This window comes from Cryptomeria japonica, chromosome 4 (genome assembly GCF_030272615.1).
Source record: "Cryptomeria japonica chromosome 4, Sugi_1.0, whole genome shotgun sequence".
NCBI lineage: Eukaryota > Viridiplantae > Streptophyta > Pinopsida > Cupressales > Cupressaceae > Cryptomeria > Cryptomeria japonica.
Window position 1 is genome coordinate 190,408,552 of NC_081408.1, and position 24,460 is coordinate 190,433,011.

Here is a 24,460-nt window from a genome sequence, read left to right on the forward strand (position 1 = left end):
AGCACACCTAGGCCACAAACTTGCTTTCACTATTGTGTTATATTTTGATAAAGGTATCTTTAAATATTATCTATCTTGTTGGACAGAGCCGTGCCCTCCCCATTTGCAATTATCTCTTAGAGTAATGTAAGTTTTGATTACTCTTGAATAGCTTCAAACTTCTAAACATAAACAAAACTCAGCTACAACATTTATGGGATCTCAAAAATTTATTTCTTTAATATAGAGTTTCTCTCTGATAATTTTACTTTGACAAATTCTTATCCCTCACGCCACTTTCAAGTAACATAAATAAATGCACCTGACGCTGTAGATCTGTTGCTGCAAACATTTTTCTTGCTTTGTTCATAGATAAAACTAGTTCCTCTGGTATTGTATCCCCTGTTGAATAATGTTTTGCAAATTGTTTTAGCACCCTGTAGTCCCAAGCAAAGTACCTGATTTAAAAAACTGATTTCTGTCAGTGAAAACTACGAGATTGCAGAAAAAATTATTCTTCTGGATAAAAAATAGCCACAAAACTATTACACAAGTAGAAGTATCACATAAATTTATCATCACCTGCTGAAATACCAGAACAAGAAAAAAGAAATTGAGCTCTCAGCAACTGCAAAGCAAAGAGAGAAAAAATTGCAGAGATAAATGCAAAGCTGCAAAACGAAACAGCTTCATGAACATAACTCATGCTGGCCATTACACCAGCAAGAAAATCTTCTTGAGCAGCCTCTAAACAATCTTAGCAAGCTGTGGGCCTCTTAAATGACACATAAAAGTATAGCTATGTCAGACAATTATATGATACTTATATATGGGTATAGTTACACCTACATAAGCTTGACTATACTATAGTAGGAGACACCTTAAATCATAAGAGTTCGCCACTGGCATATAATTAGCTATTAAAAGTTATGTACAGTGGTGATTGCTCTATTATACGTACCATAATTACAAGACTTGGACTCAACACAAATTCAGCAAGCTTATTTTACACTTGGACTAGAACTTCAATTAAAGCACAATATAAAAATATTTTACAAGAACATGATCTTTTCAAGAATTTGGCCTAGACTTAGCCAGCAGCCTTATTTTGCCTTTAACAACCTGGGAATCAGGCAGCTCACTGGGTCACCAGCCAAACTGGTAAAACTGATCCTTCAATTTTCATAAACACACTGTGAATTAATTATTAAAATTTAAACTAGCTTCAATCTCCCAAAGATTAGCCTGTGCAATGGTATAAATACAGTATTTAATAATATATACAATTTAAGCATTCAGGATATGTCTAAATGATGTGTGACAGTGTTGATTTTTGAAAATACAGGCCACGTATAGAAACCCAACAGCACATAGCCTTACAGTGCAGGTCTTTTTCCACCCACCTAAAATCTGTAGTTTTAATTTTTGAATCAGCAGCCTATCACTGTTTTTAATCTAAACTAATAATTGGATCCTGGATTCCACTTCCATCAAACCATTACTCTCTACCTCTTTATCTACAGATAAATAACAAGTGTAAACCCACCAAGTAAAGCTATAGTATCTATATTAATTATGATTAAGAAGAAATATAGATCACAAAACCATGAGCTTCATCTACCACAACATGGGTCAAACCATTATCTTAATAATGAGACTAATCAGAAAACAGGTCTAAAATTAGTTTCACATTGGTGCCACAAGTTTCCAACTCCAAGAAAAAAAATATATAAGTTGACAATTTGACCAAGCCTATGCAAGACTCTTGATATACTGCAGCCTATATAGATATGTCTAAAATAACTAAAGCGGCTGCATTTTTCACTTATACAACTACACAATGCAGGTATATTTTGTGCAGACCCCAATTATGCTAAAGAAGGTGGAATTTTATTGCTTAAGTTTCAACCTAATAGTTTTCCCACATAGTTACAAATTTATTCACAGTCTAGGAGTTTAAAAGCATTTTCTGATGATTTTTATTTTTTGAATTCTCTATAAACAGTTCCAAGCTCATTATGAAAATTGTCCTAAAATGAAAAACTCAATCTTCTATGTGAAATTTTCAAAATGCTTCATGAATCTCCTCAAATTTAGTTTCTGACATTAGTGAAATGACTACTCATGGAGATCATGTTAAGATGACTTAAAACACACACAGGTTTAATCCCATTAATATTAAAACTTGAATTTTCCTCAATTCAACTCCAGTAGGAGCTAACAAAGCTTACCTCACTCTCAACCAAAGAGGAAAATATCGTGAAAAAGTGCAATAATTTGGCTCTCATAGAGTATGCCAATCCGAGCTGGTTCCTACTGCCAATTTTTTTCACAACTTTGGCTCATTATTTGAGACCCAACTCAATTAAAAATAAATTGTGTAGTCGGCATAAATTACCTATTGTTATGTTTGATAATATTTGTTATCAGCCAATGTATTAATTAATTGTATTAAATGGGTTGTCACTCTCGGGTAGTTAATGTGTCAGTTGGTTGATGGTTGTGTTCCTCTCGGCAACCGTCGGGCCCTTTAAATATGTTGTGTACCGCCAAGGTAGTACGGTATAGTCGGGTGAATTGTAATCCTTGACCAACCATCTTTGGTCTTCTTCTCAATAATAATTGCATGTGTGAATAAAGATATATTTTACTGTTGTGTCTGGTATGTATTGTCATTTACATTACTATTTCCTGTATTTAATTTATCAGTTGTAGAGGTAAACATTTTGGCAACGTTCCCTTAAAAGAAGTCGGGTCAATCTTGAGTGATCCATGCCTATAGACCCCAATAGAAGTGAGAAAAGGCCACAAGGCAGTCAAGACCAAGCAATTAGGTGATCTGCTGAACCTCGGTTGGAGGGAGCACAGGGATGAGTCAAAGCCCAGAAGTATCCGGAGTGTTGGGACGCTGGACGTGGACGTGTATGGGATGCTGGCTGAGAGTGAAAGGAAAGCACTGGAACGTGGTGGTCTGAGCAGTCAACCTAGGTCCGACACACCTGGAAGTACCTAGAGTGTTGGGGACGCTGGAGGTGGACATGTAGAGGATGCGTGCGTGGCGGAGAGTGCAAGGAAAGCACTAGTATGTAGCGGTCGAAACAATCCCCCAAGTTTGGGACACAAAGGGATAAGTAGGTGAGAAACCAATTTGCGAGAACTTGTCCCTTACCGAGGAACCAAGAATAAGGGGGCTTGAACTGCAGACTCCTTCAGTACCTTCCAAGCAAAAACAATGATGAACACCCAGGAGAAGTGAAAACTCAGTAGATTTTCAAGGGATGAATCAAAGGATCCCGTACGTCATTGCAAGACATGTATAACAATATGGGAGGCGAATGGCCAAGATGACAAGGACTACTGGCTAAAGGCATTTCCCGCCACCCTTTGGGGGATTACCATTGACTGGTACACAGACCTTGACGCTCAGCACAAGGTGAGATAGACTAATCTAAAGAAAGCATTTGAGGAGTTCAAACTCTTGAGGGATGACAACAAGATTGAAGCAAAAATCTATGATACCAAGCAAGGTAAAAATGAGAGTGTATGCGCTTACAATCATAGGCTCAAAGAACTGTTGAACAAGATGGAGAACCAGCCAGCCGACGGGTTGAAGAAGAGGTGGTTCACTAAGCGACTAATCCCCTCCCTGCGCAAGAAGATGAAAGTAGTGCCACATCCTCATATGCCGATGCTTATGTAATGTACCTGTTGTCACAAAAGCTTGCACCCTTGCTAAGCTATCAACTCAGCAACCTCGTGAAACATGGAAACAACCCTGAAGTGTGGGACCTTGCGCAAGGGGGTTGAGTCTCCGGAGAAGATCGGCTTCCTTCTCAATCCAAGTGCAGGCATTGAACCAACTGAACACTTCAAAACTTACTCCTAAGCCTATCCTAACAGCTTGCAGAGGAAAAGGGAAGAAAGAAATGCTTAAAATGAAAGGAGGTGATGCACCAAGATAAGAGATGTTTCTCTCCCCACCCGAAATGGCACAAAGAATCAACTGAAATACCCAAGAGATGCACAAACTTCAGTTGCATGAGTGACCCCAATGCATGTATAGAGGTTAGAATTTGCTAAATGTCAAAGGGGAGAAGATTTCCCACAAGTCACACTCAGAAATAAATTAACACAACAGATATGAGAGAAGAGCCACAAAACATACACCTATGATGAAGGTAAGGAAACATACACAACATGCATAAGTTGAAGGAAGGCAAGAATGGTAATTTCAATTCATTCAAAGGGCAATGGCCAAACTTACAGTTGCAAAAATGTAAGATAAATACAAGAGAAGCGAAAGAGCATAGAATAGCTCAAGCCAACAAGGAGAGAACTCTTTACAATGAGGCTTAACAGCCTTATATAGAAAATGGTTGCATAAGAGAGATCATGACCCTTGTGTGTGCAGGGAAATGTCAGTCAGGGAATGCAAGGAAGTGCATGCAGCTGACATTGTGTACATGCAAGCAATCTGGCCATACCCTGAAAATGCAATCCTAAGAAGAAAGGTACTTCTAGAAGGTGGATTGACTGACATTCCAAAGTTAGAGCATGCAGGCATGACACAAGTAACCACAATAAGCATGGCCCTGTACCTCTCTTGATGGAAATCCTGTAAAAATCATTAGATGCACCCCTATGGCTCTAGTTCCACAACAGAGGTGCACAAGTCACAAGAGTCGTCGGAGCATATAAAGCTTTGAGTGTTGATCACGCCATTTGGAAGTATTGCAAGCCGAAAGGAAGTCTGAAGACTTTGGAAACTCGGGTTCCCGAAGGGAGGAAGACAAGGAATGAACCTCGGAACCTCAAGGTTCCGGAGTTCCGGGAAAGAGAGAAGGAGACAAGGGAAAGAACCTCGAAACCTCGGTGTTCTAGAGTTCCGAGGAAGGGGAAGGAGACTAAGAGAAAAGAACGTTGGAACCTCGGGATTCCGGAGTTCAGAAGAGCAGGAGAGAAGGCAAGAAAGGAACTTCAGAACCTTGGGGTTCCAGAGTTCCGGGGAAGGGGAAAAAAGGCAAGGAGGGAACTTCGGAACCTCAAGGTTTCGGAGTTCCGGGGAACAGAAGAAGAGACAGCAAGGAACTTCGAAACCTTGGGGTTCCGGAGTTCCGAGAAACTGGAAAAAGGGGCTAAAGAAAGAACTTTGGAACCTCAAGGTTCCGGGGTTCCGGGAACTAGAGAGAAAAGGAAGCAAAGGAAGGAACTTCTGAACCTCAGGGTTTTGGAAATCCGGGGAAGAGAGAAAAGGCTAAGGGAGGAACTTCCTCCAAACAAGAAAACACTTCACTCTTCATAATTCCATTGCTTTTCTCTTGATCAATTGGGGCAGTGCTGGTCCATGGAACATATCTCTGATCGGTTCTCACTGATGGACCATTGGTGTCATAAAATGACAACATTTTTGGCGATTTCTGCGGGATGCTTGGCCGCTAAGCATGAAGTCCAGAAGCCTTGAGCATCCATTGGGCACTAAGTCATTGAAAAGACCCAAAACATGTGTGCACCATCACTTGGAGGGAAACTGGAAACTAGAGCGCACACCCTGTTAAGAAGGATGCGGCAGGTGCACAAGCATTTATGAAAGCAAAACAACTTCTAGTTTAATATTTACATAGTCATCAACACCCTCTTTAGAAATAGGGCTTGAGATGAATCCCATTCACCGGGATTGGAAGAACTTTGCCATCAAGCCTGGAGAGATGAAATGCATTGGCCTCCTTGCAACTGGTGATGACATATGGACCTCTCTAGATAGCATCAAATTTGGAGTGTCGCCTAGCTTTGGCTCTGTCTGCATCCCACTCTAGAAGTAGATCTCCCTCTTTGAAGACCCTATTAAAACCTTTTTGTCAAAAACTCTCTTGACCTATTATTGATGAGTTTCAAGCATATGCATAGCCTGACTTCTAACTTCCTCCAACTCCATCAGCTCAGCTAGCCTATCTGTCATGGCATCATTCTCTGTCAATTCTAGCTGATGTGCTAGTTCAAGAGAGGGTAACTCTAGGGAAGATGGGAGTCTTGCTTCTTTCCCATATACCAACATGAAAGGGGAGTTACCGATCGCCCTCTTGGGTGTGATACTATCAGCCCATAAGGTTGTCCTCAACTTAGTATGCAATGATCTCTGGTTGTCTTCAATTGTCCTTTTGATTATCTTGATGAGGTTCTTGTTGGAAGATTCAGCTAAGCCATTACCCTGAGGGTAATAATTGGATGACGTCTTCAAGTATACACCATGCTTCACTGCCCAAGAACTTATTTGGGTTCCAACGAATGCCTTGGCATTGTCTGATATGATGGTGGAGGGAACACCGAATCTTGTCACAATTTCATAAAGGAATTCCAATACTAAGGCCTCAATGGCATCCCTCAATGCAACTGCCTCTGTCCACCTAGTAAAATAAATTTGTTGCGGCCAAGATCCACTTGTGGCCAGTACTAGAAGGTGGATTTTTCATGCCAATGAAGTCTAAACCCCATTGCGCGAATGGTTGATTTGCTCGGATGGGGTGAAGAGGTAGTGAGCAATTCTAACAATCTTAACAAAGATTGTGAGCAATTCTAACAATCTGCTGACTTGATTTTGCTCGATACATCTTAACAAGACTCCATTAGAGTCTTTTCGAAAAAGGGTACCATCCACTATGACATAGGGGATGGACTGCAACCTAAAATGCCTTATCTTGGTCCTATCCAGACCTTGGGGGTATCTACCTTCCATTAAGAAGGTGGTCATGTCACTTACCCAATTGAATAGAGTGTCGTTGCTAGTTGGTTGATCCTCTTGTAACACAAGGGCGACCTCTGAAGTAGTCTCAAAAGATGAGATAAGTTGTTCACATAGGCCCATGCCTCATACAAGCTTGGTGATCTTGATGTTGATGTCATATTCCATGACCTTGGTTATCCACCCAACCTTCTTCTCACCGATGCCCTTGTTTAGAAAGAAATCCTTGACACTTGCATGTAGAACTAAGAGTTGGATCCTGTTGTTAGACAATATGTGTCTGAACTTTTTTAATGCCCTTACAACAGTGAGGACTTGCTTCTCTACATAGCTATACTTGAGCTCATAGTCCTTTAACCCCTCACTAAAGAAAGCAATAGGCTGCTCCAAGTTATCATCGTTCAGCTGTGTTAGGATAGCTGAGATGCTGGATTCTCCTTCGACGGTATAGAGGATAAAATCCCTTTCATAGTTAGGATTGACAAGGGTAGGGGCCTGAACAATTGATTGTTTAAATCTTCAAAACCAGCCCTCCCCTCTTTGGTCCAAGTGAAAGCCAAATTTTTCTTCAACATGGAGGTGAGAGGTTTTACCATGGTGGCAATGTTGGGAATGAACCTCCTCACAAAGTCGATCCTACCAAGGAAACTTTGCAATCCTTTCTTGTGATTGGGGAATGGAAGAGAAAGGATAGCCTCCACTCGCTCTAGATCAATGGTCAAGCCCTCCTTGGATACAATGTGTCCTAGCAATACTCCTTGGTCAGTAGCAAATACACACTTGCTAGGGTTCAAGGACACACCATACTCCATGCATTTCATGAACACCTGCTCAAGATGACCAAGATGGTCAGCTGCATGCTTCGAATAAACAGTTATGTCGTCAAGGTATATAAGTACAAACTTTGCTAATGCACCCTTGAAAGCCATGTCCATTGCTCTTTGAAATGTGGCGGCTGCATTGGTTAGCGCAAAAAGCATTTTGCAATAAGCATAGGTACCCCACTTAGTAGTAAATGCAGTCTTCTATTGGTCTGATTCTTGGACTAAGATTTGATTGTAGCCTGAATACCCTGAATATCCATCCAAGAATGAAAATCTTTCCAAGCCACTGACCTTTTGAAAAATTTGCTCCATGGAGGGAAGGGGATAATGATCCTTGAGGGAGGCTCTATTGAGGTCCCTAAAGTCTACACATAGTCTAATTTCCCCATTCTTCTTCCTTACAAGGACAAGGTTGGCCACCCACGAGGAGTGCTTAATAGGGAAGATGATACTAGCTTCTATGAGCTTGGTCAACTCCTTCCTCATTAGTGGCTCAATCTTGGGGTTTATTGGCCTTTGCTTTTGTCTAACTGGCTTTGCATCCGGGTTTGGCTCTATAGTATGCTGGGCTAGGCTAGGGTCCAACCCTTCAAATCTTCATAGGTCCAAGTAACTATGTAATCATATTTTTGACAAAGCTCAACAAAGGCTTCTTGTTCCGTTGAGGAACACACCTTGCCCAAGTTTAGAGACCTACCCTCGGCAACAACACCTAGCTTGTAATCACCCCTCTTTGCAACCAGGTTGATCTTCTTCTTCAATTGATCATCTGAGTTGAAAATGCCTTCCAGGGTAACTAGACCTTTAGGCAACTTGTTGGAGTTGAGCTGCATGATTTGATCTCCATACTGGTCTTGCAACTTAGACAAATTTTAGCAAAAAAATCTGCTTCATTTTGCAAGAAGTTGACAATCTGCTGATCACTTTCGAACACTTGCCAATTTACTTGATTGTCTGGGACAGCAGGCCTCACAACAAGCCTGATGTGTTGTTCTTTCTCACTTGCAACATGCGCTGGTATGTCGAATTGAGCACCAACCGCTGCAAGCCTATCAGCATGCTTGTTCTGGATTCTAGGAATACTTTGGATGTTGAAGGCCATGAATCCTTCAATCAAATCCCAAACCCTATGTTTGTATGATTTGAGTAGGTTGTTCTTTGTTATACTTTGAGCTCGGATGTGATTAACAACCGACTCATTATCTCCAAATACTTGCAAAGATCTAATCTTTCTGCTTTGTGCAAGTTGCAGGCCTTGGATTAAGGCTTCATACTCAGTGACATTGTTGGTGCAACCAAACTAAAGCCTAATAGAGAAGAAATATTTCTCTTGCTTAGGAGAAGGAAGCATCACACTAGCGCCTGCATTGTTCTTGTTACTTGAACCATCAAAAAACATGCTCCATAACCCCTCTAGATCTCATTGTGTCTTGATGAGGTTAGGGATAGCAATATCCTCTTCATGGATACAATAGGTACCAAGCCCAGTCTCTTCAGTCTCAGCTAAAGGATCAAACTGAAAAGCATTGGCCCATTCATCCAACAAACAATCAGGGACCTCTTGCAAAAGAGTAGCAGGCTCACGGACAATACACGCCTCCCCCTCTTCGTGCAAAGTGCAATTCATGTTTATAGGGCTGGGGGTGTAGGGCTCAATGTGGTTTTGCGCAATAGGCTTTGCCCTTATGGTAACCTTGGTACCATACCTTGTTCGAAATAGCATGTGAGACCAATCAGAAGACATGTATCCACCTATCTTGGCGGTGAAGTCTCTAGACAGGCAGATGGCAAAGAAGGTGGGGAGGTCGATGATTGATACGTCTTGCAAGACAGTGCAACCAGGGCATGCATGCAAGGTTAACTTCAAACTTTTAACAACACCTACTGTTTTAATAGAAGTGCCATCCAATTGGACCACCCCCTTAGTCATAGGCTCATAATCTATGCCAAGAAGATCAGCTACCTTCTTAGGCATGACTGAGCTACTAGCTCTTGAATCTATCATGTAGTTGTGAACTAAGTTATGTCCTATGATTAAGGAGAGATAGAAGGGGGGAGGCTTGCCGATGTTGCTTGAATCTTCCTCCTCCATGGGTTGCACGGTGCACCAAATTAGTGGAGACTGCCTTCTTGCTGACTGTTGCCTCATCACCTGACTGGTTGATGTCTTTCAATGCCTCAAGTAAATCCCTTTGAGATGGGATGGAAAGGGCCTCTAACATAGTGACATTCAGGTTGGTCTTCTTCATCTGATCAACTATGTTGAAAGGAACACCAGCTGATTTTAGAGGCCTCTTTGAGGCTACAAGGTCTACCTTTGCTCTTTGGACGACTTGGGCCTCCTGCTGCCTCTTACTCGCTTGCATGGTATTTTTGCTTGTATCATGGACAGCTATATTGGGCGTTGGAGCTTGGGCTGATGTTGAAGGTAAGGCAGCCTCCATGGCTCTCTTCTTTGACCTTGTCTATTGTAGCATAGACTCACCGTTTGTTTGGTTCATACCACAAAATTCTGCCTCTTGCCAATTGACAAAGGTAGAATCACCTTGCAAGTAAGCCTGAGTGCCAACACTAGGTTGATTTGGGTCATACTGCTGGCCAGAGGTGGTTGGTTTATCCTGCACCACAAAGGCTTGGACAAACCCTCCTTTTTGGCATGCACCTTGGTTGTGTGGCTGATTGCATGGTTGACACCAATCCTGCTCTTGGGCGAGGTTATTTTGCATTGGAACTATTGCTTTTAAGTTGCTTGCAGCTGTGGTGTTCACACTATTGAAAGGCCTGGCGTTGCTCCATTGGTTTTGCCCTTGAAAGGGTGACCTATTCTGCTGATAGTTCTCATTTTGTGCTTGATAAGGTCTGCTATGCTGGGCTTGTTGCCTCTTAAGTGTCACCAACTCATTGCTAAAGCTTTGCAGTAGTCTTGACTTCATGGAGCTCATTAGAGGATGTAGAGGATGTGGATGGTTGACCTGCAGGCGCCATGGGGATAAGAGCCAAGGTGGGTTGTTGAGTAGGAGCCTCTGGGAAGAGAGGCATTGGAGACCTTGGAGCTATCTTCCTAGCCTGTATCAAACAATTTTATGCCCTTATAGCTATGTCATATGCACCTGGTAGAGAGGCTCCACCCATTGATTGTATCATGACAGCTATATCGCTGTTGAGAGCTGTCAGATAATACAAGAAGGCATGATTTGGAGATGGCTTCACTAGAGCAGAAATTCTATTCCATGTCTTATGGAATCTGAAATTGAAATCTCCCATGAACTCATGAGGTTCCTTCTTGATCGTAGTCAACTGCTCCACAAGTGATAGGTGATCACTTTTGTTTTTGAAATGGTCGAAGTTGGTAATGTATCATCCCACTTGCATCCACAACATGCAACTCAAAATACGGGCTCAAATGGAAACTTGGAAACATGAAGTATTTCCACCACTAACTCTTTTGAATTTTTAGTAATGGGTCTAGCCCCACCCCAAATTGCTCTTTGTACTTTGCTTCCATCATTGTGACCCATTGATCATCAAATATTCCTTCTTGCCTTAAGTTGCCTATCATTTTTTCCATCTCGAGCATGCATGAATGAACTTCTTCATCAAGGATTATTCCATCTTGAAGTGCACTGGAAACATTTCCCTCTTCATGTTTTCCTCCTTGGATGAATGAAATTTGGAAATCTCTCACATCATCTCTACTTTGACCTAAGTCCTCCATTTTTGGTTCTTGATGATCTTCAATAACTTGCAAATCTGTATATTCATTTGCTTCCATATGCTAACAATCGCCTTGGGTGGTTCTCCTTGCTCAGATGTATTCTATTGCTTCTTTGATCTTTACTGCAATAGCTTCTTGTTCTGGTGTGATATAGGGACAATCTTCATCCACTTGAATGCTTGATTCAATTGTACTATCTTCTTCCAAATTTCTTCCTTCACAACCTAATGATGTTCCAATGCTTTGTTCTTTTGATGCGGGACTAAGATGCTTGTTCCAAGTGCATTTCCTTGGTAATTTTGATAATCCAACTGACATCTAGGTTGGTTGACAGCCTCTTCACATATCGAACAAGTTAATTCTGAATGTTGTGTATTGTGAATCCGACACCCACGAGGAAGCAACACACTTTCAAGTCGTTCATTACCCAATTCTATTTGATTTTGAATTCTCAACTTGAATCTTGAGAAAGGATCATTTCCATTTCAATTATCATCGAACACTATGCACAATTCTAGTTTTGGAACATCCCAAAAGAAGATTTTCCCTTGTAGAACCAATTCTATCCTTGACAAGAATGTCAAGCAATTCATCTCATCATACTTGGTGGTTTCATGAATCCAGCACCTCCATGGTAAGGCAAATTGAGACAAATTCCCAGGGTGCACTTGTGCATTTAAATCTTCCTGAATTTGAGCAATTTCCACAAGGAGACTGTCTTGACAGCAAGAAATACGAAAGCTCATCCTGGTTCCAACTAGCTTGAGATTTTTTGCACTTGTGAAAATGAATGATTTGATGTTAGCCCTCCTTCTAGTGCCAATTCAAGGATAAAAAAATGGCTAAATTCTTGGGGTAAACTTGCGCATTCAAATCTTTCTAAATTTGATCGATGTCTACAAGGAGACTGTCTTGACAACAAGAAATATGAAAGCTCATCCTAGTTCCAACCAGCTTGAGATTTTTTGCACTTGTTAAAATGAATGATTTGATGTTAGCCCCTCCTAGTGCCAATTTTGTTGGCTGCGGAGGAGGGTAAAAAAATGGCTTGAGATTAACTCCGCAAATTTGAAATGATAGAATCTGGAGTTCACGTATTCGGCTCTCCTAGCGCCAATTTTGTAGATGCAGAAGAGGGCAAAAAAATGGCTTGAGATAACCTCCACAAATTTCAAATGATAGAATCCGCAATCCACATATTCGCCCCTCCCTCTACCGCCAATTCTGCTGACGTGCATTTTGTGACCACGCGCAACAATACATAAAGATTTCCAACGGTCACTTTACTCTCTCTTGATCAAAGTTCAATTGTATGTTAAGATTGCAATAAGTTCAAACAATTGACTCCAAGGTTCCGATTATGCAATGAATGTGACTCAGTTGGCTTAATGTGATATGCTGGTAATCCAAGGGAACTTACGTTTGGATCGTTCTTTCACTTCTTTGTTGTGGCTGGAACTTCATCACTGGATATAGCAATTTTGTGATGCTTCTTCTTCGAATGAACTAAACTGGAATAGATTGAAATTAAAGGTTAATGGATTTAGAAGGATCTAAATTTACTACTAAGGGCAGTGATATAAACAGATAGTGCTCTATCGGACAAATTCCAAATAAAACAAATTCTGCTTCGCCAAGATTAACTACTACTCCACAAGAACTGGTGCAATCTTCCAAGGATGTTGAGGATTTTCAAATCGAGCAAGTGCATTTGAATACCCAAAACGGCACAATCCAAACGACTATCCACAATCGAACTTAGCGCAAATATAGTGGCTCGAGTTAACCTTACACTGCAACTTATAATCAACAAGATACAAAAAGTATAAACCATGGAAATTCATCAAACACCATTACATTCTCCATTGAAATCAAAGCACTACCCTACATCTACTCTTAAGTGAGGAAGGTGAAACCATGCAAGTTTTGAGAAAAAATAACTAAAGTGGACACCATCGGAGAACAATGTTTCACTGTTATTATCTCAATAACTTATTGCAACAATTTCATACAAATCTCCCTTCCTTTACAAATGAAGGCCTCACCCCCTTATATAGGCTTTCAGCCTTGTTTACATGCAAACCCTAATTAGGGTTTGACCTAAAAGGTTCCACACACCTAATGCAACAAGGTGGGAATAAGCATTAATGACCCATCATGTCCATTATCAATTAATTACATTCTTGCAAAAAATGGCATCCATTGTGCATTTAATGCACTTCTTTCAAATTCGCCCAATGTGTCGAAAAGGCTCCATCATCTCCTAAATACTAAGTTGCAGGGTTCGCCCCTGGGAAGCCCTGGTACGGGTCCGGGTTCGACCGGGTCCGTGGTAGGGGTCCGGTTCGACCTGGGTTCGACCAGGGTTCGTAAAACCCAGGGTGGGTTCGACCCGGGTCGAACCCAGTCGAACCCGGGCGGACCCAGTCGAACCCGCGTGGCTGGGCGGCCCAATAAGTTAAAAAACAAACCAAATTTTATTTTTTTTTCAATTCCGCCTTTAAAAAAGCGAAAATTATAACCTAAAAAACACTTCTAAAACATCTTATTGACACATTTCACCTCATTTGTGTTGCAAACAAATTTTTTATGAGAGCAGGTTGAAGAGAGGTTGAACAAAATTTGGCTTCCAAGATCAAAGAGGAGGAGTTGAAGACTGATTTTAGAAGCTTCAACAAGTGTTGCAGCATCATTTCCATACATTTTCAAGCTTCCATTGGCAGCAAGAGGTAGGTTTTTAAACATTTTTTTCCAACTATTTTTGTTTCACAAATTGTCAAACATGAAACTTGAATTTTTTTTCATTATTTAGTTTTTGTTTTTGAATATGTTTATTTTATTTCTTGCCATAGGAACTAGAATGGCATCTACATCTTCCTCCATTGGCAATGAACAAGTAATTGCAAAACAAAGAAATGATCCAAATTCTCCCTTATGGAAATATGTGGACATTATAAAACAACTTCCGGGAGGTGGGGGATTCCGTTGGAAATGCCATGGATGTGATATTGAACGTAATAGTTCATATTATCGAGTGGTAGGCCATTTGTGTGGAATAAAAGGAAGAGGCATCAAAAAATGCCCTGGCAAAAATGGTAAACCTATACCAGATGAGATAGTGATGAAATATATTAGGGAGCATGAGGCGGTAGAAGAGAGGGAAGCCCGTAGATTGAACCAAACCGCATCAAAGAAAACAAGGGGAATGCAAGGCCCTTCTAATCCCAGTATTGTAGTAGAAGACCACCCCTTCTTTGCCACAAATGAACCTCAAAGTGAACCACCCTTGACACGTAAAAGAACAAAAGGGCCTTTAGAAACCGCATTCCAAAATGAGAGTAGAGACAATGCTGATCAAGATATAGTAAGGTGCATTTATGCAAATGGTTTGTCATTCAATGTTGTTCGCTCCCCATATTGGAAGCAAATGATAAAAAGTGTTAATGAGGCACCAAGAGGGTATAAGGGCCCCGGTTATGAGAAGGTACGTGGAACATTATTGGAGAAAGAGGTGAAGAGGGTTGAAGATGCATTGAAACCCATAAGGGATTCGTGGGTTGAGACAGGTGTAACAATTGTTTCAAATGGGTGGAAAGATGCTAAAAACCGTCCCTTGATCAATGTCATAGCGGTGTCCCCTAAAGGGGCAATGTTTTTGAGAGCTGTGGATTGTGAGGGCCAAATAAAAGATGGCGAATTTATTGCAGAAATTCTCATCTCTGCCATTGAGTCTGTGGGACCCCGCAATGTTGTCCAAGTCATAACGGACAATGCAAAAAATTGTAGAGCTGCTGGTTTGTTGGTTGAGCAACGCTATGATCACATCTTTTGGACACCTTGTGCGGTACATTCACTCAATCTTATGCTACAAAGGATTGGGCAAAAAATAAAATGGATCAGAGATGTGTATGCAGAGGCTGAGGACATCCAGATGTTCATCAAAAACCACCACATGTCTCAAGGGATTTTTAGAACCTATTCGAATTTGGAGCTATTGAAGGTAAGTGAAATAGTAATTTAATTTTACATTTTCTGATTTTTTTGAATTTTCAATGTTAATAATATCATTGTGTAAGCTATATTGTGTATTCTTCTTTAAAGTTTGGCTTTATTTTTTAATAATTTGGCATTAATTTGTGTTATAGGTTGTTGAGACCCGTTTTGCATCAAACACAATCGTCTTAAGACGACTTGTGAAAGTTAGAGTGGCACTATGCAATATGGTGATCAGCACCAATTGGACTGTATGGAAGCAAAGTAGCACTGAGAGGGCAGGAAAAATTAGGGATAGAATATTGGATGAGAAATGGTGGGATCTTGTTACATATCTCCTAAGTATCACTGAGCCCATCATGAGCATGATTCGCTATACAGACATAGATAGGCCTTGCATAGGTGAGATTTATGATGGCATTGATTCAATGCTTGAAAAAATAAAGTTCACTATAAATGAAAAAGAGAATGATCCTCAGGAGAAATTCTTCAAAGAACTGGAATTAATTATTGTAGAGAGGTGGAATAAGATGACCACTCCTTTGCACCTTCTTGCCTATGCCTTGACACCTAAGTACTATAGCAATCAGTTTCTTGATAAACCAGGAAGGATTCCACCATGGAGAGATCTAGAAGTATCTGATGGGTATAAGGCAGCATTTCTTAGACTATATCCCGATGATGATTTGCGAGATGTTGTTACAAATGAGTTCATAGAATTCGCAAATGGGAATGGTCTAAGTGTTGATGCACTTTGTCATAGATCCAAGAAAGATGCTCATAGCTGGTGGTACTTCCATGGCACATGCTTCCAACACCTACAACCCCTCGCTATAAAAGTTTTATCACAAGTAAGTTTAATTAATTAAAATTTTTAATTTACAAGTTTTAGTTTATTTATAGTTTACTTTGTCTTCATAGGTTGCTAGTAATTTTATTTTTATTAATGTATAACTTTAATTGTTTACTTTGTCTTCATAGGTTGCTAGTTCATCTGCTTCAGAAAGAAATTGGAGCACATACTCTTTCATCCACTCAGTAAAGCGCAATAGGCTGCTATCAAAAAGAGCGGAGAATTTAGTATATGTGCATTCCAACCTACGTCTTCTTTCACACAAACAACATGACTACACACAAGGGGAAACAAAGATGTGGGATATTGAGCCAGAGCATACTGATTTGGATGCTCCTGCTTCTCAGCTTCTTGCATTGACACTTGATGACTCGGAAATTGAGCCAACTTATAGTGCAAGTGCAAGTGGCATTGGCTCATGTAATGTCAATGTCAATGAGGATGAGAAGGAGGAGGAGGAGGATGAAGAATTAGATGATCCATTTGATGATTAAACTTTAAGTTTATATTGTTGAAAGTTGAAACAATGATACTTGAATATTTTGTCATTTTGATATTAAACTTGATGTATATGATGCTATTATCAATTATGGTATGATCATGATGCTATGATTACAAGTTTATGTTTGTTTTGTTGTTCATATGATGCTATGTGACATGCATATTTTAATTCATGCTTATAGGCTTTGATATATATATATATATATATAATTTACATGTTTTTGTACTAACGAACCCAAACGAACCCAAACCCCTTTTCAAAATTTTGCCGTACCGGCATACCGGGTTCTTCGAACCCGAACCCGAACCCGAACCGGCAACTTAGCCTAAATATGATGGCTACATGCAAAAGATGCTCCATTACTTCAGCATGCATTGACATAGCCACCAATTGGTTAAATATTCCTGCCATGAATGTGCCACTATGTCATGTAGCCAAAAGTTTCTCACCATCCAAATGGATTCCGTTGTGATAGGCACTTAATAATTTTTCGGGTTGTGGTTCATTAAAGCGGAATATTCTTCTTACTTGTTGCCAATTCATCCTTTACAAGAATCTTTCAATTCCACGATTGCAAAAGATGCTTTGGACGATTTTTCTGCCTTGAAACAATCTTTTCACTTCTGAAGAATTCCTGAATGCCTGAAAAATTGGAGAGAGAAAAAATTTATTCAAGAAGAATTTTTCCGTGTTTTTATGTTCATCATGCCTTGAGGGAGATTTTTGATCAATTTGCCACTTTTCCTATTTTTCAGGAATTTTTCCGTTTCAGGCTCCAGAATTCAAGAGAGAAAATTCTCTCTTACCTAAATTTTCCTTCGTCTTGAAATTTCTTCATGAATTTTGTTCCTTCGGCGAAATTTCCACTTTGTTTCAAATTCTATCTCAATTTCATCCTTGGGTGTGATTTCTTCCTCACTTGAAATTCCGTCTTTAGTTTATCCTGGAGGAAACTTCATCTTGGAGGAGGAATTCATGATTTCATTTGAGAATTCCTCCATTAACCCTCTCTAGCACTCCTCTCCTGGACTGGGTGTTGGAAACATGTGAAGGAGGAATTTGGTTTGGGAGGAAAATTCCTCCACAACTCAAATTTCCATGCCTTGGAATTCAACCTTCAATCTTGGGTGTCGGAATGACCTTGTGGAGGAATTTTCTTTGGAAGGAAAATTCCTTGACTTCAAATTTCCATGCCTTGGAATTCAACCTTCAATCGTGGGCACTAGAATGACCCTATGGAGGAATTTTCTTTGGAAGGAAAATTCCTTTACTTTAAATTTTCCATGCCTTGGAATTCAACCTTCAATCTTGGGCGCTAGAATGACCTCGTGGAGGAATTTTCTTTGGAAGGAAAATTCCTTGACTTCAAATTTCCTTGCCTTGGAAATCAACCTTCAATCTTGGGCACTAGAATGACCCTGTGGGAGAATTCTCCTTTGGAAGGAAGAATCGTTCCCTTCCTCATTTTGGCACTCTGATGCACACTTGGGCGAAATTTTGGCATAGTGGAAGAATTTAACATGTCCACACCTTCATTCTAGCACTCGTTTACAAACTTGGGCACTAAAAAGGCATGGTCATGGAATTTTGGGGGTGGACGAAAAATCCTCCATCACCCCATTTTCGCACCCAACTACTTTTGGATGCATTTCTCTTGTGAGGAATTCTTGCTTGGTTTTTTATCCAGACTTAGCCATTTTTGCACTTTCCAAATCGAGATGACATGTTTGGAACTTAAGTGGATTTTTGTGCCTTAGGAGATCTTTCAATGCCTTTCCACTTCTGGAGTGAATTCAGATAGCCATTTTTCGACCAACTGCCTTCTTTTTAAACCTTTCCGGATTTAGACAAATATTCAAGAATGCTCAGCCTTCAGTGTCAGGACCCCTACCAGTGAAGATCCTGCCAAAAATAGACTTACCAAAAATAGTAGGTATTTCCAAATGTTAAGATTAGGGCAAAACAGGACGAGACAACACTTACTAGAAATATAAACTTACTAAAACTAGAAACTGCTAAAAATAGTAAGTTCGATTTTTGATGAAATAAAGAGAATCCGAGAGTCAATGAAATGCCTAAAAAATAGAAACTTTCTAAAAAAAGAAAGTTGCTCAGAATTTGCTCAAATTTCACTGGCGGGTTCCTTGGAGGGCTCTGATTCCAATGCAACATTCAGTGTTTTCAAAACCCTAAAGGAAAGGCCTCAAATCCAAGTTTGAAGGGTAAAACCCTAAAATGTACAAAACAGGTTGCAGACTGCCAAATTTGTTTAAAGTTAAAAAAAATTTGCAGACTTGATCAAATTCACCCAAAACAGATGCAAATTGAGGAGACTGAAAAATCTACTACGAAATGACCAAAAGAACCAAAACCAAAAGACTAACAAGGCCTAAAAAGTAGGGGGTTCCCATTTGCAATGGGGCGAGGTGTGAAAACGTCACGACAGGAACCTTGAGAACGAGGTTGCTGAAATACTTGAGAATAATTTCTGCATTGAGAACCAATCTATATCGAAAGAACCAAGAATAGGGGGAACTAAGCCAAAGACCTCAAGAAGTAGAGAGTCTAGAAACAACGAGGAAGGTAACCAAGGTGCAAGGGATGCTTATGGTGGACGTGCAAAGGGCTCACAAATGGTCGTGTGTGCAAGTGTAGCACCAGAATGTCAAGACCAAAGTAGTCCAACTAGGTCCAAGGCACATAGTACATACCAACCCAGAATAATGGTGGCTCCCTCAACGAGTCCAAGTATTGACAGACAAAAACTCCCCAAGTTCACGAGGAATGCATCAAAGGACTCCATAAGGCACTGTAAGACGTGCAGAACCATCTGGTTGACAAGCAGTTAGATTGATAAAGATTATTGGTTAAGGGTGTTTCTCGCAACATTACAAGGAATAGCCATCAACAGGTTCTCGGAAATAGAAGATGAACACATAGAATCTTGGGAATAGTTGAAGGGGTTACAGGCAGAGTTTAAACTCCTACGAGATGATAATGAAATTATTGCTGAAATCTATAATACCAAACATGGGAAGCATCTGAACATACGAGCTTACAATCGTAGGTTGGAGAAGTTGTTGGATAAGATGGGAAACCAGCCAGCCGACGGGTTGAAGAATAGGTGGTTCATCGAGGGACTAATTTTGTCACTGTGAAAGAAAATGAAAGTAGTACCTCTGTCTTGGTATGTAGATTCTTACAATCAGGTGATGGGCATTGAGAGTGAGAATAAAACATCACAAGTAAAGAAAAAAGCAAGCAACAACGAGAGCACGAAGGATTGCAACAATGACAATGAGTCGAAGACAATACAAACCTTGAGATGGGATATGTTGCACATGATGAAGGGACTAAAGGCCGAGAAAGAAAATTCCAAGGAGAACAAAGAAATGTGGTTCACCGATTGTAAAGTAAGTCACATAAAAAGAACCTATCCAAAATAATTGTTTTGTGACATCTATTAGGTACTGGGACATTCCATCAAGGAATGTCCGCACAACCTAAAAACAAGCACATAAGTGCTCTTTGCTCAAGGGAAACAATCAACCCCATCGACCACGCCACCAAAATCACATGCCAATTCTAATGCATCACCTAGCAAATACTGCAACAAGCAAGGAAATAATAGAAACTAAACTAATAACAACAACAAAAGTGGCCAAGAAGCATAATACAATACGACGTGAAGGGGAGACCAATGATTCAATGTTGGAAATGTAATGAAAGGGTTCACTTTGCCAGATACTGCCAAACCAATCATACAACTCAAGAATGTTATTCAAGTGGTGTGGACTCGGGAAGCATGAAGACACCAACTGCCTAAAAAAAGAAAAGGGGTGAACATGCTGGTCATGGAGGAACTGGACAAGGAAGTTTTGTCGATCATGAGATTACAAACAAGGCAATATACCTAAATCCTTGTACAGAGAAGGAGAGACTTCGAGAAGCCAAAGCTGATGTAGAACAAGCAATGGTGAATGAGAGAAAAGCCTCCAATCAAACCACCAATACTCCACTATTGTCAAAGTCTAAGAAAAATATAGCATGACAAGTGCTAGAAACAATAATACTTGTAAAGGTAACAATTATAAGACCTTCTACAAACCATGTCACAATTGAAAATGGCAATCACTAATATAATTGGTGACAACATAGTTGGCCAAAAACAATGTAAGTCACAAGAGTAACGTATAGCGAAACCATCACATGAAGGTAACCAGGCCATTCATCCTATGTTGCTAACAGTGAGCATCGGGAGAAAGTCGATCGTCATCAAAATGGAAATATTGGGGAAGAAGCTGACAAATACCATCGTCGATGGAGGCTCAACAGCCAATGTGTTGCTAGAAGAAACTTGGAAATGCCTTGGAAAGACAACACTCTAGTTGTTGAAGATTTATAGCTGCGATAGAGATCTAAGATAATATCTAACTCCTCCTCTCCACCATGGAGTCTCTTCACTTTCCTGTCGGTGACTCTTCCTCTCCACCATGGAGTCTCTTCACTTCTCTGTCGGTGACTCTTCATTTCTATGTGGCTGACAGTGTAGTTGTGGTTGTCAGTGACTCTTCATGTCCATATGGCTGTCGGTGAAGATGTAACTGTTGGTGTCTTTTCTTCTTCCTTTGTGGTGTCTCTTTACTTGCAATTCCGATTCTTTATATTCATTGCTCTTCTTCTTCGGCAGATGGATAGATATATATTGTTGGCTTCTCTCGTTTGTCTGTAGCAAGTTGAGAATATTGTGTGTGTAGTCTGTCAAATCAGATATATTATATGTTTTCTGTGTTCTGAATTTTCAGACTTGTGAAGGTTTATAGAATGTATAAGAGATGTATCATTTGACTTCATTGTCAAGATTGATTTGTGGAGAATCAAACTTATCTTATTGAGATTGATAGTGTCACCCAACATGGCGTCGAGCCGTTGGGATCACTCATGGCACAAAAAAGTAATGATTAGTTTTAAACATCCATCTCATGTTTAAAAGGTAAAAGAAGGGCTCATGAATATCCTTCAAAAAATGTACATTATTGAGCAGTTTTATTTACTATTCACACAGTGGCTTCTCTTTGTCAATCTTTGTGATCCAACCTTAACAAAGCAAAGGCAAGGATGCATAAAGCTACATCAACTCAAACCAACCCTATTGGATGGTGGATGCGGCAAGGAAAAGATGTGCCAAAGTTGAGGACGCCTGTCACTCATCTTCTTTCATAGGTTGCTAGTTCCTTTGCTACAAAGAGGAATCGGTCCACATATAGCTTCATCCAATCAATCAAGAGGAAAAACATAATCTCCAAACCATTAAAGAAGTTGGTGATCATACATAATATCTTGCAGCAATAAAATCACCAAACCCCTAATTATCAGCAAACTCCAACCTCATGTTGGGATGTTGATTGTCAAGATGCTACATAAATTGATGAGGAAGAGGCACAACAAGGACTAGTTGGGGTTCCATTGCATGAGGCAATCCCTCATAGTGGCACTGACTCAGACTCGAACTCCAATTTTGATGGAAACCTACCAGAGGCAAACACTAACTAGGGAGAACTATATTAACTGTATGTTTTTGTCATTTTGTAGTGACCCTTGCATCCTTTACGCATGTTGTTGTAATTTTATATAATTTATGTCTAAATTGACAATGAAAACATTTAAATTTTGTTAATTTGTTTGTCAATTCTCAAGTGAAATCTCAATTCAAGTTTAATGTTATGCACTAAGGTTCTATAATGTCTATGGTGAATGCTTTATCATTGTTATCATATGAATAATTGAAATTTACTTACTTTTTAAAATTTTCTTTTTTCCTAATAATCATCCCTTGTCATCCCCTAAAAACCTTTAAATTTTGTTAATTTGTTTGACAATTCTCATGCGAAATCTCAATTCAAATCTAATGTTATGCACTAAGGTTCTATAATGTCTATAGTGAATGCTTTATCGATGCTATTATATGAATAATTGAAATTTACTTACATTTTTAAATTTCTTCATTTTAATAATCATCCCTTGTCATCCCTTAAAAAATGGTGAGATAAAAATCCATACCAGAAACACATTTCCTCTTCCCAAAAGCTTGGGGAAGCATAGTTTCAAAACACATAGTTTGATTGTCAGCAACCTTGTAGTGTATATCATGATCATTCTCAAGTTCTATATCATTGAGATCACTAGACTCTTTGGTAAAATTACAAGCAGATGATTCTACTCCAGGAATGCTGCTTCAAATACCACTCCTTGAAGCTAAACTCAACTGTCCTAATTGAATCTCTACTTCAGACATCACTGTGTGTGCAGCAAAGGACACATCAAAATCATTCAGCTCTAGGAATATGTAAACACACAATTCTTATGATTGTGAATCTTTTCTGTCGAGGTGCAAGTTAGAATGTAAACACACCAATTCTTCTCCCTTCTCTCCCAATCAATTGTGTTTTCCCAAAAGAATAAAGGACTATGATATGAATGATAAGATGACCACATGGTCTATAGGTCCTTTAAAAGTGCCTTTATTTTCTAGAATATTTTTGTGCAGTTGTTCTGGTTAAAACCTAATTCTTTTCTCCTAGCTTTGTTTGATTGTCTTGATTTAACCTTTCATACACTAGGATATGATTGCATAATGTGGGAAAAGCAGCCTCATGCTAGAAAATGAAGGAAAAAGAGGACTGACACCATGATCAAACATTTTTTAGAGACATTTCCAGAGCCGATTCTGTCAAACCCAACATGTTTATAATGGCAATTATGTCGACTAGAGCAGATTATAAAATTGTATCAGTTATCAGCATTTTCAAGATGTTTCACGAGCATTTCCATCTCCAAGGTATTTAGGAAATGCTGGAAATGAGAAACATAAAAAAGCCAGGCTGCTTGATGTTTTCTGTAACTTTTCAATATAAACTCAATTGAATACAAGTAGAATAAAAGATAGTCTCTAAATACATCTTTTTGAAACTGAGTTAACAACATTTTTTTTTAATTTTAAATTAAAAAAAAAGGAATATCAAAACATCACAAAGGATACAAGAATGTCATATAGCATGAAATTCAACTCCTATACAACTGGAAATCATAATTTCTGAGTACAAATGACTAATAATTTAAGCATTGATTGGCACCTACAGATGCAAGATGCACACTAAAAGTTGTAATGGATAAAAACAAGACTGAAATTGACCCATACGTACTCAAAGAGATTTGCAGGTGTCTCTGCAAAGTCAATAACAGTTCTTGTCCCTGAAAAATGTTGGTAATCCTGAAAAAAATTCCCAAACAAATTTCCTCAGTGCATAAAAGTTGATTGAAAACAAGATAAACACTATAAGTGTGAATTACTAAATACCGTGCGTGAAAGAAGAGAGTGTATAGCATGGCCGAATTCATGAAATAGAGTTTCTAATTCCCAATGATTTAGCATTGCCTGAGACGAACTTGCTGGAGGAGGGAAATTGCAAACCAATGCAACTACCTGAAAATAATTTGACAGAAAATAAGTCATTGATTCAATCTTTTTATCAGCAAGAAATGAGTTGATCAGCATTTAAAACCTTGTTATCTATACCAGTATAAAAGATGAAATAAAATATTCCTTAATCTCCTTGGGAATATAGTTAGGAAAGCTATTTTTATATATGAAATACTCTATTACCAGTTCACTCCCCTGCATCACTAGATTTGGGTGTGACTTGTTTTGGCTTCAGGTTCAGGTTTGGTTTATTGTGGGTTCAGACAGGGTGGTGCAACTGCAGGACAAAATCATATGGGTACGTCCATGGACATAAGATGAATCTAGGCTGCAATTGCAGAACTCGGAGTGTATATGCAGAGAATCTATAGGCTTTTC

At 39.5% G+C, this 24,460-nt stretch overlaps 1 protein-coding gene across 1 annotated transcript in view; it reads right to left on the minus strand.

The window, feature by feature from the left end:
- LOC131027784 (mitochondrial intermediate peptidase, mitochondrial) overlaps window positions 1-24,460 on the minus strand; it is a 200,883-nt gene that overhangs the window by 26,974 nt on the left and 149,449 nt on the right. The window contains exons 13-15 of the mRNA XM_057957872.2: window positions 23,960-24,085; window positions 23,805-23,872; window positions 302-437 (exon numbers count right to left, since the gene is read on the minus strand). Of these exons, the coding sequence (XP_057813855.2) occupies window positions 302-437; window positions 23,805-23,872; window positions 23,960-24,085 (330 nt within the window). The remainder of the gene's footprint in view (window positions 1-301; window positions 438-23,804; window positions 23,873-23,959; window positions 24,086-24,460) is intronic.